The 13,444-nt window shown below is 40.7% G+C and overlaps 1 protein-coding gene across 3 annotated transcripts in view; it reads left to right on the forward strand.

Annotated features, from left to right (window-relative positions):
* mylk4b (myosin light chain kinase family, member 4b) overlaps window positions 1-8,438 on the forward strand; it is a 46,144-nt gene extending 37,706 nt beyond the window's left edge. For all 3 annotated transcript variants that reach the window (XM_074636247.1, XM_074636248.1, XM_074636246.1), the window contains 8 exons: window positions 3,014-3,107; window positions 4,871-4,980; window positions 5,084-5,225; window positions 5,694-5,764; window positions 5,874-6,002; window positions 6,085-6,316; window positions 6,912-6,960; window positions 7,084-8,438. In XM_074636247.1, coding sequence (XP_074492348.1) covers window positions 3,014-3,107; window positions 4,871-4,980; window positions 5,084-5,225; window positions 5,694-5,764; window positions 5,874-6,002; window positions 6,085-6,316; window positions 6,912-6,960; window positions 7,084-7,094 — 838 coding nt within the window. In that variant the 3' untranslated portion in view covers window positions 7,095-8,438. The remainder of the gene's footprint in view (window positions 1-3,013; window positions 3,108-4,870; window positions 4,981-5,083; window positions 5,226-5,693; window positions 5,765-5,873; window positions 6,003-6,084; window positions 6,317-6,911; window positions 6,961-7,083) is intronic.
* The last annotated feature ends 5,006 nt before the right edge of the window (window positions 8,439-13,444 follow it).

Genomic DNA, 13,444 nt, shown 5'->3' on the forward strand with positions numbered 1-13,444 from the left:
TTTGAGCTGCACTCTTTTCAGGAGGCAACTCCTTTTCAGGCACCAAAGATTGCTGCCTGAAAAGTGTGCAACTCGAAACGTGTTGCTGTGCTAGTGGTCTGCATGTACAGTAGATTTAAGAAGTGTTTTTGTAAAAGCCTGAACGCTGTGAAAGAAGAGTGTTTTAAGGCTGTATTCAAAAACTTTTGTGCGCATTGCCATGCTTACCCTCCCTGTCACTCTTATGGTTTTGTTATATTTGGGAATTCTGATTATTACATTTTTGTGTGAAGCTTTCATTGAGTGAAAAGTAGATATGAATACCTGAGAGAATGTGGTGTGTTGTTGTTTGAGTCCTTGAAGGCCACAGGATAGCACAGCTTCTTCAGCAAGGAGACAGCTGGTTTGTCTGGGTCCGTGTGGCAGGCTGCTCGGATGTTTGACGCAGTCACCCTTCCTGCCTTTTGGTCAAACCACATGGCACATTTTGATTGTAGTCTTGTCTCCTTTTGTATGACACGGCACTAAAATTGAATAAGGTTGATTTATGTTTGTGATATGTGACAAAACAAAACAGTGATTAATTAAATGTTATTGAAGGAAAATGTGAAAAAGACAACTTTAATGAATTCTGTGGAAAAAAATGTTTTCTGAACTTGAGCTATCCTATTTACTTGTCCCTGTGATATTCCTGATATGCACGTCTTCAACCATATTTACTGACTGACCTGTTCTTCTGTTATGCTCAACTCTGTAAAGATCTCTTCACTCTTTGCCTGCAGTTCTTGGTGTGACAGTGACCTGTACTGGGGCTTGTACATCTTGTTTAGGGATGCAGGGATGTTCAGCTGCACTGCCCGAGGAATGTACCTCTTTGCATAGCCAGGGACAACAGACAAAATGGAGCTTTTGACAGGTTCCCTTTCAGTGTCTTCTGATACACGTAGCATATTGTACAATGCTGTGCATTCATCTGTGGTTGGAGGTGGAATCTTGGCAGGGGGAAGGTCACCGCAACCATCAGCAGATCTCTTTCTCTGGGCCTTTGTGAAAGCTATCTGGCTCCCTGGTGCATACCCTACTGTCCTTACGGCTGCCATACTAGGCTCATTCCAGGCACAGGCTTCATCTGTTCATGCAGTGCCACTCAGTTTGTTAACAGCTGCTAGCAAAGCGTAGAGTATGGCACCCACATGTGAACACACCTCTCCTAAACCTGCCATACAGGTGCAGTGGCCAAATCGCACCAGTCCCTCCTCCTCCACAACAACCCAGGCTGTCAGTGGCGGCTCATTTAATCTGTAGGAATGGTTTACCTGACATCGAAAAAATAAGTTTTCAATAGACTTATATGTCATTAGACACTGTGTTAACCATACCAAATGAATACTGCCTGTCACTACTGTCCTACCAACGCTGACTACAGTGACCCTGAAACTAACCACACACGAATCAACGTCAGATAGCTAGCTAAAATTAACGTTAGTTAACTCACCTTTGCTTTGACAATGAAGAATTTCTTGTCCTTCACCTCCCAAACGGCAGCATTATTGACCCATCCAGATCGAAAATACATGTAACTGTCCGTACTTTTATAGGCTTTCATCCTGGCGACCGTGTAAGGTGAGGGAGTCTCCACAAGATACATGTAAACATCTCCAAAGTGGAGTTCTGGCAGCGACTTCGCTGTTTTTAGTGAAATAAATACTGCGGCGGGTGCTGTATATGGATCGCAGGTCCCCAAAACCTGTAGTTTGTGCTCGTATCTTCGTTTTTCTGATGTTGATAGATGATCTCAATATTCGTGGCTTTGAACAGATGGAAAGTTGACAGGCTTGTGCTTCCCTGCTACGGATAATTCACTGTGAGCCGACATCTTGGTCCATTGTTTTGCCCTCCAGTTAGCGGCGCGTGTCACGTGTCTGAAAACTATGAATTGCATGTACATGTCCTCAGGACTGGACCCTCATCATAACTGAGAAATTTGGGGCAACTAAATCTAGTCTAAACCCAGAATAAATTAGATCACATGTAAATCATCAATTGAAAATATTATTACCACCATTCATCACATTTCCAACATAAATGTGTCATATTTTAATATGTTAGACTGATCACATGTTTAAGGAAACTCAGGTCCAGGACCAGGTCTTGGACCAGGTCCAGCACCAGGTCTTGGACCAGGTCCAAGTCCAGGTGGTTTCCGTCAGTCTGAATGTTTATTGTTAACTGTTCTGGAATGTGGTCGGACTGGTCCAATCAGGACAGGAATGTTAATGTTATTGGTTTGTTCGCATGCTCTGACCCTCACTGCTGCCGTCGGACTCGTCTCACATTAACCACGATGTTTCAGCAGACTGCCAACACGGAAGCATCAGACCAAACTACATTCAGAAAACACCTCATTTAATGTGAAGTTTAGCAGCTGAGTGAATGTGTGAAGGTGTGATGACAATCATGAATGACGTGCTGCAACAGAAAGTCTTTTTTGTTTCTGGTAAATATCGTTCAACCAGTTCTGTTCTGAAGAACATCATACCAAAAATGGCACGCAACAACACACACCTAGACACTAAGTACACACCTACACGCACACACATTGTTAATTATTGTGTCCATTTCCTGGTGAGATCAGTTTACAGTCGGACTGGTTCAATTTGCGGCTCATTTTTAGAAACACTTTCAGTCTTTATATGTAAATAAGTCTGCTTTCACATCAGGGAACTGGACCCGGATCCGAGTCCACTTGTCCCCAAAATCCAGTTCGATTGATTTTAGTGTGAACGCTCCGTACCGTACACGGGCACGGTTCATCTTCCCCAAATTTGACATGTTTTATAAGAGTCTTGGCCTGAAGACATGTACGTGCCCCAACGTACGCGTTCCCAAGACGTTTCCGCAGGGGCGAGGGCCCGTTCATCGCTGCTCGCAGCTTTAATTATTTATAAATTTCTAGGATGGTTCTTCTTCTACTTTGCCCCTACTGTCCACGTATGTGCTTGACTCATCTATGTATTTGCTTTTCGTTCATTAGGGGACGTTTTGGACAAGTCCACAAGTGCGTGGAGAACTCGTCTGGTATGATGTTGGCTGCCAAGATCATCAAGGCCAAGAGCCAGAAAGAGAAGGTGCAGTAATGATCGGATGCCTGTTTTCCCAGACGGTCTAATGGATGGTTACTTATATCATTGCTAAGAACCATAATGAATTACATTTTAAAAATAGATCACCAGCACAGAGGGCGTGGGCATGTGGCAGTTTGTCAGCCTCATTTATTGTGTCTTTCTTGTTCTGGGTCATCCGAAAGGGATGTGAGAGAGGTCAGATGCCTGAGCATACTGTAGCTCTGTGGTTACATTATCATGTGAGATATTCAAAAAGATCAGAGCCGGCCAAACACACAGCCAAATCCTTGGCTGGCTCATGTTGCTGTCAGTGATCCTCTGTGACAAAACTGACTGTGAAGGCAAGTGATATACAGTCCATACAGATGATATAGTGTGCAAGGGTTAGAGTCCGTGACACAGTACAACCTAAATAAAGATGCCCAAACTACAACAAGTACCTGATGCCAGCAGATCTTCATACATCCAGTGGCTGCATCTTCTTTTTCAATTCATCCCCTGCAAAATCTGTATGTGAATCAGATTTATTGCCAAGCAGGTTTTCACATACAAGAAATCTGCCTTAGTGTTTTAGTGCATAACAATAAACATAAATAAAAATAAAAGCAAGTACCTGAAAAGTCAAGAAACATAAATATAGAATAGAAAAATGTACATTCAAAATATGAAAAAATACTATAAAAATATGTACAATATATCTGTTAAAATGAAAGAGCTGCAAAGTTTTGTGTAGGAATGTGCAAAATACTGACATAAATATTGAATATTTACATTACATTTATTTAGCTGATGCTTTCTATCCAAAGTGACTTATACAATAAGGTCCTTCAACATGCAGGCTGGGCTCATACACTGATTGTAACTATGCCTACGAAAGGTGATGCACTGTAATTCGTATATATACCATGAAATCAATTTGTGTGTAATTAACGTAATCGTGAATCAAGAAATATAAACGCCGCGTAGGGAGGAGGTCATGGTGGATGGGTGGGTCAAAAAACACCAGACTTTCGCCCCGGAGACTGCTGTTAGTACCCCGTGTGAAACCAGAAGTCAATGTTGATTGATTTGTCATGTAAGTTACTAAGTAGTTATGTTGCCTAATCCTAACCAAGTCGATCTTTTCCTAAACTTAACTAAATAGCTTTCTTGCCTAAACGAAGTTGTTTCCTGCGAAGACGGAAGTTTATTTTGAAAAGACTGTGTACTGTACATGTAATGAACGGAAATTGCCACGTGTTGCTGGACAATTGTAGGAAAACAAACAAAAAAGGAGGAACAACCTTTTAGTAAAATATCGTACGAACTGTTATATGAATATATGTTGAACCATGTGGATACAACCCAAAAATTGCAAGAATCATGCATGTACATCGAGTTCATCAAACATGCTGAACTGTTTCCAAGTGCTACATTTAGAAACAATGCGTTGATAAATTATTGCTAAAAAGGTGCTAAAAAATCCCTGAATCAAGTCTAATTTAAGTGGTAACTACACTTCATAATAGGTTCATTTCTGTATTTACGGTGAAGCAGCTGCAAGAAATCAAATTAACAGTAGCTCACACAATAATGGACATAATAATGAACTTTATTACTTCATTAACAGTTCTGTTGTTAATGGACTTCTAAAAATCACTCCACAAACACACACATATTATATCTACTTCTATGGTTTTCTAACACTTTGTGTGTTTACCCCTACCTCACTGTGTGTGTGTGTGTGTGTGTTAACTGACTTGTATGTGTTTCTGTCTTTCTCTCAGGATGTGGTGAGGAATGAGGTCCAGGTGATGAACCAGCTCAACCACGCCAACCTCATCCAGCTGTACGCCGCCTTTGAGTCGCGCCATGACATCATCCTGGTCATGGAATAGTAAGTCCGGGTACCTGCATTCCTCTGGGTGCACAGTATTTGTTCTCATTCGTCAATACGACAACTTTAAGAGCCCTGTCTTCCTGTCTCCTTTGTGCCGTAGTGTGGAGGGAGGGGAGCTGTTTGACCGCATCATCGATGAGAACTACAACCTGACAGAGCTGGACACGGTGCTGTTTATACGCCAGATCTGTGAAGGGCTGCAGTACATGCATAAGATGTACATCCTACATCTGGACCTCAAGGTAAACCTACTTCAACGTAGGAGCAGTAGCCAGCAATATCCCTCTCTTTTTTTTATCATTTTACTGTCATATTGATTTATACACCAGTTTTCTTGGAGTTGTGATGTCCCATCAAACAGTCTTGACGATTGCACTTACAGATTAGAGCCTGTCATGACTGTTTAAAAAAAATGAGCCAAAGCGTTTGAGAAAAACTGTAAATGGAAAAATCCCAAGCATCAAGGCTGCTTTTAAGGACATTCTGCAACCAATTCCATCACTTCCATCACTTTACATTTATTTATCCATTGTTAAATTCTGCTGAGTCACATGCACTGTTGTGATGTTTTATTGGACTTACATGCCATTTTATGCAAATCTTAGGGACAAAATAAAGCAATCTGAATTACCTGTGTGACAAGTTGCCCCACTCTCCCCTATTTGTTTCTTTGTCTGTGATTGTAATCCTTTTCTTTTGTTCCTTTTCAGCCAGAGAACATTCTTTGTGTCAGCAGAGCTACTAACAAGATTAAAATCATTGACTTTGGCCTGGCCAGGAGGTAAAATCTATCATCTATTATATACAGTTAAAATCTTTGTTAACTTCATAACAGGACTCTCTCAGCCCCAGATGTATCTCTTATGTTTCTGCTGGTGCGTCTCTGACAGGTATAAACCCCGGGAGAAGCTGAGGGTCAACTTTGGAACGCCTGAATTCTTAGCTCCTGAAGTCATCAACTATGAGTTTGTTTCATTCCCCACTGACATGTGGAGCCTCGGTGTCATCACTTACATGCTGTGAGTTGTGGATGCTCATTCATCTCTAAATATTTTACCGACACACAGTAGCATCCCTGACCTCTGCTTCCTCTTGGTCCAGGCTCAGTGGCTTGTCTCCGTTTCTGGGGGACGACGACAACGAGACACTGAACAACATCCTGGCCTGCCAGTGGAACTTTGAGGAGGAGGAGTTCACGGACATCTCCGACGAGGCCAAAGACTTCATCACCCTTCTGCTGGTGAAGAGCAAGAGCTGGAGGATGAGTGCAACAGAGTCCCTCAGACACCCCTGGCTGTCAGACCGGAGTCTGCATCACCGACTAAGCCAGAAGGTAATGTCGGGGTTTATTTCACAACAATGACCGGCTTGCTGTACATTATCCCTTACTTGAAAGGTTCTAAAGTGAGAAAGTTTGTGACCTGGCAGCCATATTGAGATCAGTTGAGGAAATATCAAGCACCGCCCACCAGCCAGAGCAAACTTTCTAATTTTACAGCTGAACAGTAAACTACAAGATGTTTCTGAAAACATTTGAGGAGAGAAATAGACATTACAGTAACAGAATACTGATTCATATTTGACCAGCGCTGCCTAGTTTGACCATTTGATCAGAGTTCGCGAGTGATTTACAGCTGCCTCCGTTGAATGAACAGCCAATAGGAACGCTCTCTCTCTCTCTGAAATGACCTGTGATTGGCCAAAGTCTCCTGTCACAGGCTAGATTTTTTAAAACAGAGCCATGAGGAGGTGCAGAAGTCTAGTTATCTCTCATGACACTTGAATTACAATATGCTGAAAGGTTATTATGGATTTGTTATGCCAAAAACGTTCTGCCTTCTGTCACTTTAATAGACTGGCAAACAAACCAGTGTTCATACAGGTATTTGCTCCAATGCTCTAATTCAGTACATCCTCTCTCATTGCAGAAAAACAAGTGCCACTCCACACATGCTCCTTCTCCGGAGAGCCAGACAGGTAAGATTCATATTTCCCTGTTAGTTAGTGATTCATTTCTCAATCTAAAGCATTGCTTCTTTACCATCTGGCTACTTACAAACTTAAAACCTGAAATCTTCCTCTTTTTTGTTTCCCTCCTAGAAACACTGTGAGGCCATCAGCATGCCTTTTTGACAACTTAGGGCCCTGGAGCTCAACACTGGACCAATGTTGCTGTACCTGTATGGCTACTGGATAACTGCGCTCGCATCCTCATGTTAGCTTAGCTCCACAGCTTGTAGTTCTGACCTGAATAGTCTGAGGCCCCCAGGAGAAAAACAGACTTTTCTTTTTAACGCTGTCGTGGAGGCACGAACCATCTGCTAGCATGCTTACTGTCAATGTAGAGCACGAAACTTCCGACTGACCCAGCGAGGACTCGCTCGCTCTATGGTGGTGTGTAGAACGACCCGTATCGCAATGGTGAGTCCAAAATAATAGAGACTAAAGACCTGAATTACTTGTCACTTCTACAACTTCCACATGTACCACTGAAAAGGTAAAGGAAAAACTGAAAATCGGCATCAGACAGACGCTGTTATTCTCCCTCTGACAGTGATCAGTTTGTCATGTTTTGTTGCATGCTTTGCACCTTTTGGCCTATTTCTACAAGATTTATCAAACAACTTTAAGCAAAAATATAGACAGACTGCTATTATTTAAATAATATATTTTTGTGAATACAGATTTTTCTTTCTTTCTTTTAATTTACAAGTCTTATAAAATGTTATTCTTTCTTGAACATAAGGTAAAAATACATGCAGAACTTGGTTGAAGTCACAGTCACACCACATTAATTTATTTTGTACAGCATATAACACAACACTCTCATTCCCCCTGAAAAGTGAGGATATCTCAATGACTGAATACTTCCTGGTTTCGAGCCCACATTTCTGGTACATTTCTACCGTAGACTGGATCGCCTTCTGTTTGCGTTCACGCCACTAGCTCGCCTACGCTTCGGCAGTTTGGAGTAGCCCTCTCACCTTCCATGAAGGCACAACGGAACAACAGAATACTACCTACGAATGATTCATGTTTATGACTGAAGTGGATTCATATGTTCATTTATTTGCTGGTTCAACACCAGACTGTACTTGAAGTGCAAAGCTTTTTAATTCAAGATGGGATTTCTTTCAGGGGAGACAAACACGTAGCTCTGCACATACCGTGTGTGTAAATGCACAGTTGAGCTTGATGGAGAGCCAACAGCAGAGTGGGGAAGACGTCAGCGGCGACTGATTAATTGTCCCGTTCTGTCTAAGAAATGGGAAGTCGGATGAACGTTCGTCGCTCAGTTGTTGGCCGCTCCAATTAGAAATGGAAAAGCTTTGTGATTTTGAATACTTGTTTATTTGAATTTATGATACCTTTTTTTCAAGTTTTCTTGTGTAACGATGAGACATAATTAAATGTAGAATATAAATAAGCAAATAAATAAAGCACACTAGAAAACATTTGCAGTGTTTCTTTGGAAATAAAAATTGAATATTAAAATTCTGTGACCATTTGCATGAAATATAAACAAAAACCTAAATGCATACTGAAACTGTAAACATGTAGGTCTATCCACATGTTAATAAAGTGTATATTAGGTAGCTTCTGTTTCGAATTCCTGTATGTCCACACTCTCAAAGCAGCAGAAGCCTTGAAGAAAAGTTTAAATCTGCACACATGAATTGCTAAAGAAGAGAAAGTACTAAAGTGAAAATACTGAAGCATGTGTCTTTTTTTTTTAACCCTCTGAAACCCACATAGACTAATTTTTGCCTTTTTTTAAGGAGGATACAGGGGGTCTTTAGGGGGAGATAAATGTGAACACAGGACACAAACGACCAGCTAATTGTAACGTTACGCATGGGACACAAACAGCGGTCTCCTGGATGAAAGCCTTGTGTTTGTTGGACCCATCCACCTCCCCTCCCGCACGCCCAATGTGTGTCTTTTCACTCTTAAAGCTACGTCACCACACTCCCGGCTCCCTTTTCCTGAGCGTTTAATATTGACGCGGATCGGTTTACATTGTAGTTAGTAGAACGCCCGATGCGTCTCATACCGGCACTAAAGGGTGCCTTAAGCGTCAGACAAAGTGTCCGTATTTGACACCTTGGGAATAAGAACGGGCTGGTTAAGGATATTCATCATTTGAGCACTTGGATAAATACACACGGGTAGGTGTAATAAATCCTCTACTGTCAACTTGGAAGAGACCGCACCCATCAGGATAGAAACATTTCAGAAAGTTAAACAGATCTTTTTCTATTGCCATCTTGATCTAAAATCTAGATCCACAGGGCCTGATGACGTCTGTGATAGCATGTCATCTGACTGCACTTGAGTTCAGGAGGTCAAGGAGTAAAGACTATGAAAACCAGCAGGTTGTGCCAGATGACAAACATAGCTGGGAAATTTCTCAGGGTGTGTCAGCGTCACATCTACAGAACTTTGCACAAAGAAAAGAACAAGGGGAGCCATTTGGGAAACTGACTTTTCCACACTTTGTTTGTGGATTCAATCTGGCTCATGGACTCCGGGTGAATTTTCATGAAGAACAAAAGTGTAGCTTGATCTGACCCTCCATCTCCTATTTCTACTCCTATTACATTCTTCAGTGTTCCCACACACACAACACACACGTGAAGGATGAAGGTTTCTGCACAGCAGTGGACACGCAGTGAGAGTCGAATACCTCGAAGCACGCAGCGAGACACCTGCCGTCCAAACAGGAGAAGAGAAGAAGAAGAGCCCCGGGCTGTAACAGAGCTGTGTGTTTTGTTCTCTTTTGATCAGGCAAGGTGGATGAGTGGACCGCTGTGCTTCTCAGGGCCCCGGGCACTGTGTTTTTTTTACACAATCATGTTTGCTTTTATGAAATCACACCTCCCATCATGCTGTGCACTCTGGGAAGCTTTCACAGCGCTACCGACGCTCTCAGCTGGAGCAGATGTTGTCATACGTGCTCAAATGTACAAGAATAATAAGAGATTATAGGAGCTGTTTGATCGCTCCTGTTAAGATAGCATCTCAAGTGATGTGAAATGAATTCCTCTATCAGGGTCAATATATCAAGTTCTGCTCCTGAAACTGTGTTTATTTTGGCACGCTGACAAGTCAATTCTATAACAAATGTAACAACTCTTAAATTTCCCCTGAAATAAAGTTAGAAAAACACCTTTTTCCACACTTTATGAAAGTACCATATACCAGTGGTTTTCAAAGTGGGGTCCAGAGTCCCCCGAGGGGTCCTTAAGGGGGTTCCAGAGGGTCCCCAGCAACAAGGGGAATATTATTATTTTCAGTATATTTCCATCACAAGTAACACAATGACAGAATATCATGCAAAATATTACTTTTCTATTTTAGTTTACTTATTTTACTAAATGCATCATACTCCCATTGTTATTCTATTAGGCACTGTTGCTTCTTATATACTTTATATGTATTACTCTGTCAAAAGAATTTCCTTCGGGATTGATAAAGTTCTATCTTATCATGTTATCTCTCTTGTGACTATTTTGGTCATGGGCTTCATACACTTTCTGTAATAAAACATCTAAAAGCTAAAATCCTATCAGATGGGGGACCCTGGGACGAAATCGTATCAAATGGGGGTTTGTGGTCTAATTTCAGTTTAGGGGTCCTTGACGTGAAACACTTTGGGAACCACTGCCATAGACAGTATACTTTTACGCTTAAGCATTGCAGCAAATGGGACCATCGTCGTTTTTATCGTTATTCACACATTTTTCAATGTTTCAAGCTGACCTATTTCTCAACAATTTTGGATCTTTACTAAAATTAGAAATAAAGTTCTGTGGGTTTGAACAACATGTCCACCAACATGCATCCATAAGAGTGGAGGAAACGTTTTCTTGAGGGTGAAATGTGTATTTGTTCCTCTTGCAGTGATGCTCATTACATAAACAAGAATAATGTTCACAAAGTGCTGATGTATTATATTTGTTCCTTATAATGAAACCAACAGATGTGTCGTTGACATGACCTACTCCTTGTTGTTTGACCAGGATGTTTACTGGGCCCAATATATGCACACACACCCGAACACACAAGCGCACACGGATGTCCTCTCAGCACGAGACAGCATTGTTTCTTCTGGAGATTGATTTCTTAGTGGATGTTTTTGTGCTTGTTCCTTGAGTGTAGGCTTGCAACAAGCTAATTTCAACCCAGAATATGGTGATGCATGTGAGTGGTGCAAACTTGCATAGTTTTAAATAGGGCCGTCAATCGATTAAAATATTCAATCACGATTAATCGCCCATAGTTAATCATGATCAATCGCGATTAATCACACATTTGTAATCTGTTCAAAATGTATGTATATATTTATTATTAGAAATTAATTAACACTAAGCAATGACAAATATTGTCCAGAAACCCTCACATAAACCCTTATCATGAAGTGGGCATGTCTGTAAAGGGGAGACTCGTGGGTACCCATAGAACCCATTTTCATTCACATATCTTGAGGTCAGAGGTCAGGGGAGCCCTTTGATAATGGCTGTGTACATTTTTCCTCGCCAAAATTTAGCGTAAATTTTGAGCGTTATTTAACATCCTTCGTGACGAGCTAGTATGACATGGTTGGTGCCAATGGATTCCTTAGGTTTTGTAGTTTCATATGATGCCAGTATCTCCAATCTAACTTTAAAACTGAGATTGCTACAATCTAAAAATTGTAAGTTGCTTTAATACATTAAAAAACTGAATGGTGTTAAAACAAATTTGCGTTATCACGTTATTATCGCGTTAACTTTGACAGCCCCGGTTTGAATTCATCATTATGTTGTGTGTGTGTGTGTGTGTGTGTGTGTGCGTGTGTGTAGCTGTATCAAAGTTCAACAATGTAGTTTTACCCTGGTTGGTTTATAATGACTGATGATAGAGGATAAGTATTTTTGGAAAGTAAATCTTCAGTTATTATTGAGACATTTGGTAACCTCTGCTACTTTGTTGGTTCACACAGTGTTTCAGCTTCATCCAGAGCCAGAAGAGACTCACGTTTCACTGCTGCTGTGATTTTCAAAAAATGGATTACTTTCTAAAAAAAACATCCCATTTAGCTTCTACATCAACTGACTTTGCATGCAGACTCAAACTGAGAAAAATATGCCTGAGAGCACACAAACCACATCTTCAAATGCAAATATCTGAGTACCGGTATGCTAATAAAGTGTCAACAAGACTGAATCACTCTCAGGTCACTGAAACTCTCAAATCAATCTGTATGTCTGTGCACATTCATCACCAACAACATCAAACAACATCAACATACATGTAATTATAGACAATTATGGAATACATGTGCCCGCTTTTTAAAAATACAATAGCCTATCTCATAAAAAATTTAAAAGATTTTCAAAAATTCCCTGTTTAGCAATTTTACGAAATCAATTGGTGGATTTGCACAGTAAAACTATGCTCTTTGGGTAACGGGTTAAATTTCCAACAAATTTAAAAATAATCTGCAAAACATTTTTTGGATATAGGCTAGCCTACTAGGCTACAATACTACAGTCAGTGTAAAATACTCTTCAAGTAATTCAAAATCTTACTTAAGCAAAAGTACATGGTGGACACACTGCCCGCATGAGGCTCGCGTGAGTCTCGCGTGGCGGCTTGTTTTTTATTTCGGCGTCCATGTTAACAGGTTAGAGTGGACACACTGCCCGCATGAGACGCGCGTCTATTTTATAGAATAGAAGGCTCGCCTATTTTACACGCGAGCCTCTCGCGTCTCAGCTGCGTGTCCCAGCAGCAACAGACAGTGAAGGTGATCTATTGACAGTATATGGACATCATATCAGCTACATAATACAGTTTACATGTCTAGACATCTGTAGAATATGTCACAGACAGTGAAAGGGATCTAGTGACTGTATATTAACATCATACCAGCAAGACTTTACTGCAGTTTACATGTCTAGACATCTGTAGAATATGTCACAGACAGTGAAAGGGATCTAGTGACTGTATATTAACTTCATACCAGCAAGACTTTACTACAGTTTCGAGGTTTATCTGTAGAATATGTTACGGAGATGAAAAAAAAGTAAAGTTAATTAAACTTGTTTTTAAATCAACACTTCCTGCTTTCATTTCAAAATAAAAGCCCTCAGGCGTTTTTTCTATAGACAGAATCCCTTCATTTGTTAACACGAGGCTTTTGATAAAGTTTGGGGTTTAAATCAACACTTCCTGCTTTCATTTCGTAATAAAAGCCCTAAAGCGGGGTTTCTTTGCACAGAATTCCTTCATTTGTTAACACGAGGCTTTTATTCTGAAATATGTGCAGTCAGTGCTGTGAAACAAGCAGTGACTTGGAAAGCATCATAAATGAATACAGTAAGGAGTTTTAATTGTGGATTATTACTATTATTTACTAATTACCACATGTTTCTGAACCTTTCTCTGTCTAAAATAAATATAAATTATATTTATC

The sequence above is a fragment of the Sebastes fasciatus genome, chromosome 5 (assembly GCF_043250625.1).
Source record: "Sebastes fasciatus isolate fSebFas1 chromosome 5, fSebFas1.pri, whole genome shotgun sequence".
In the NCBI taxonomy this organism is placed as follows: Eukaryota; Metazoa; Chordata; class Actinopteri; order Perciformes; family Sebastidae; genus Sebastes; species Sebastes fasciatus.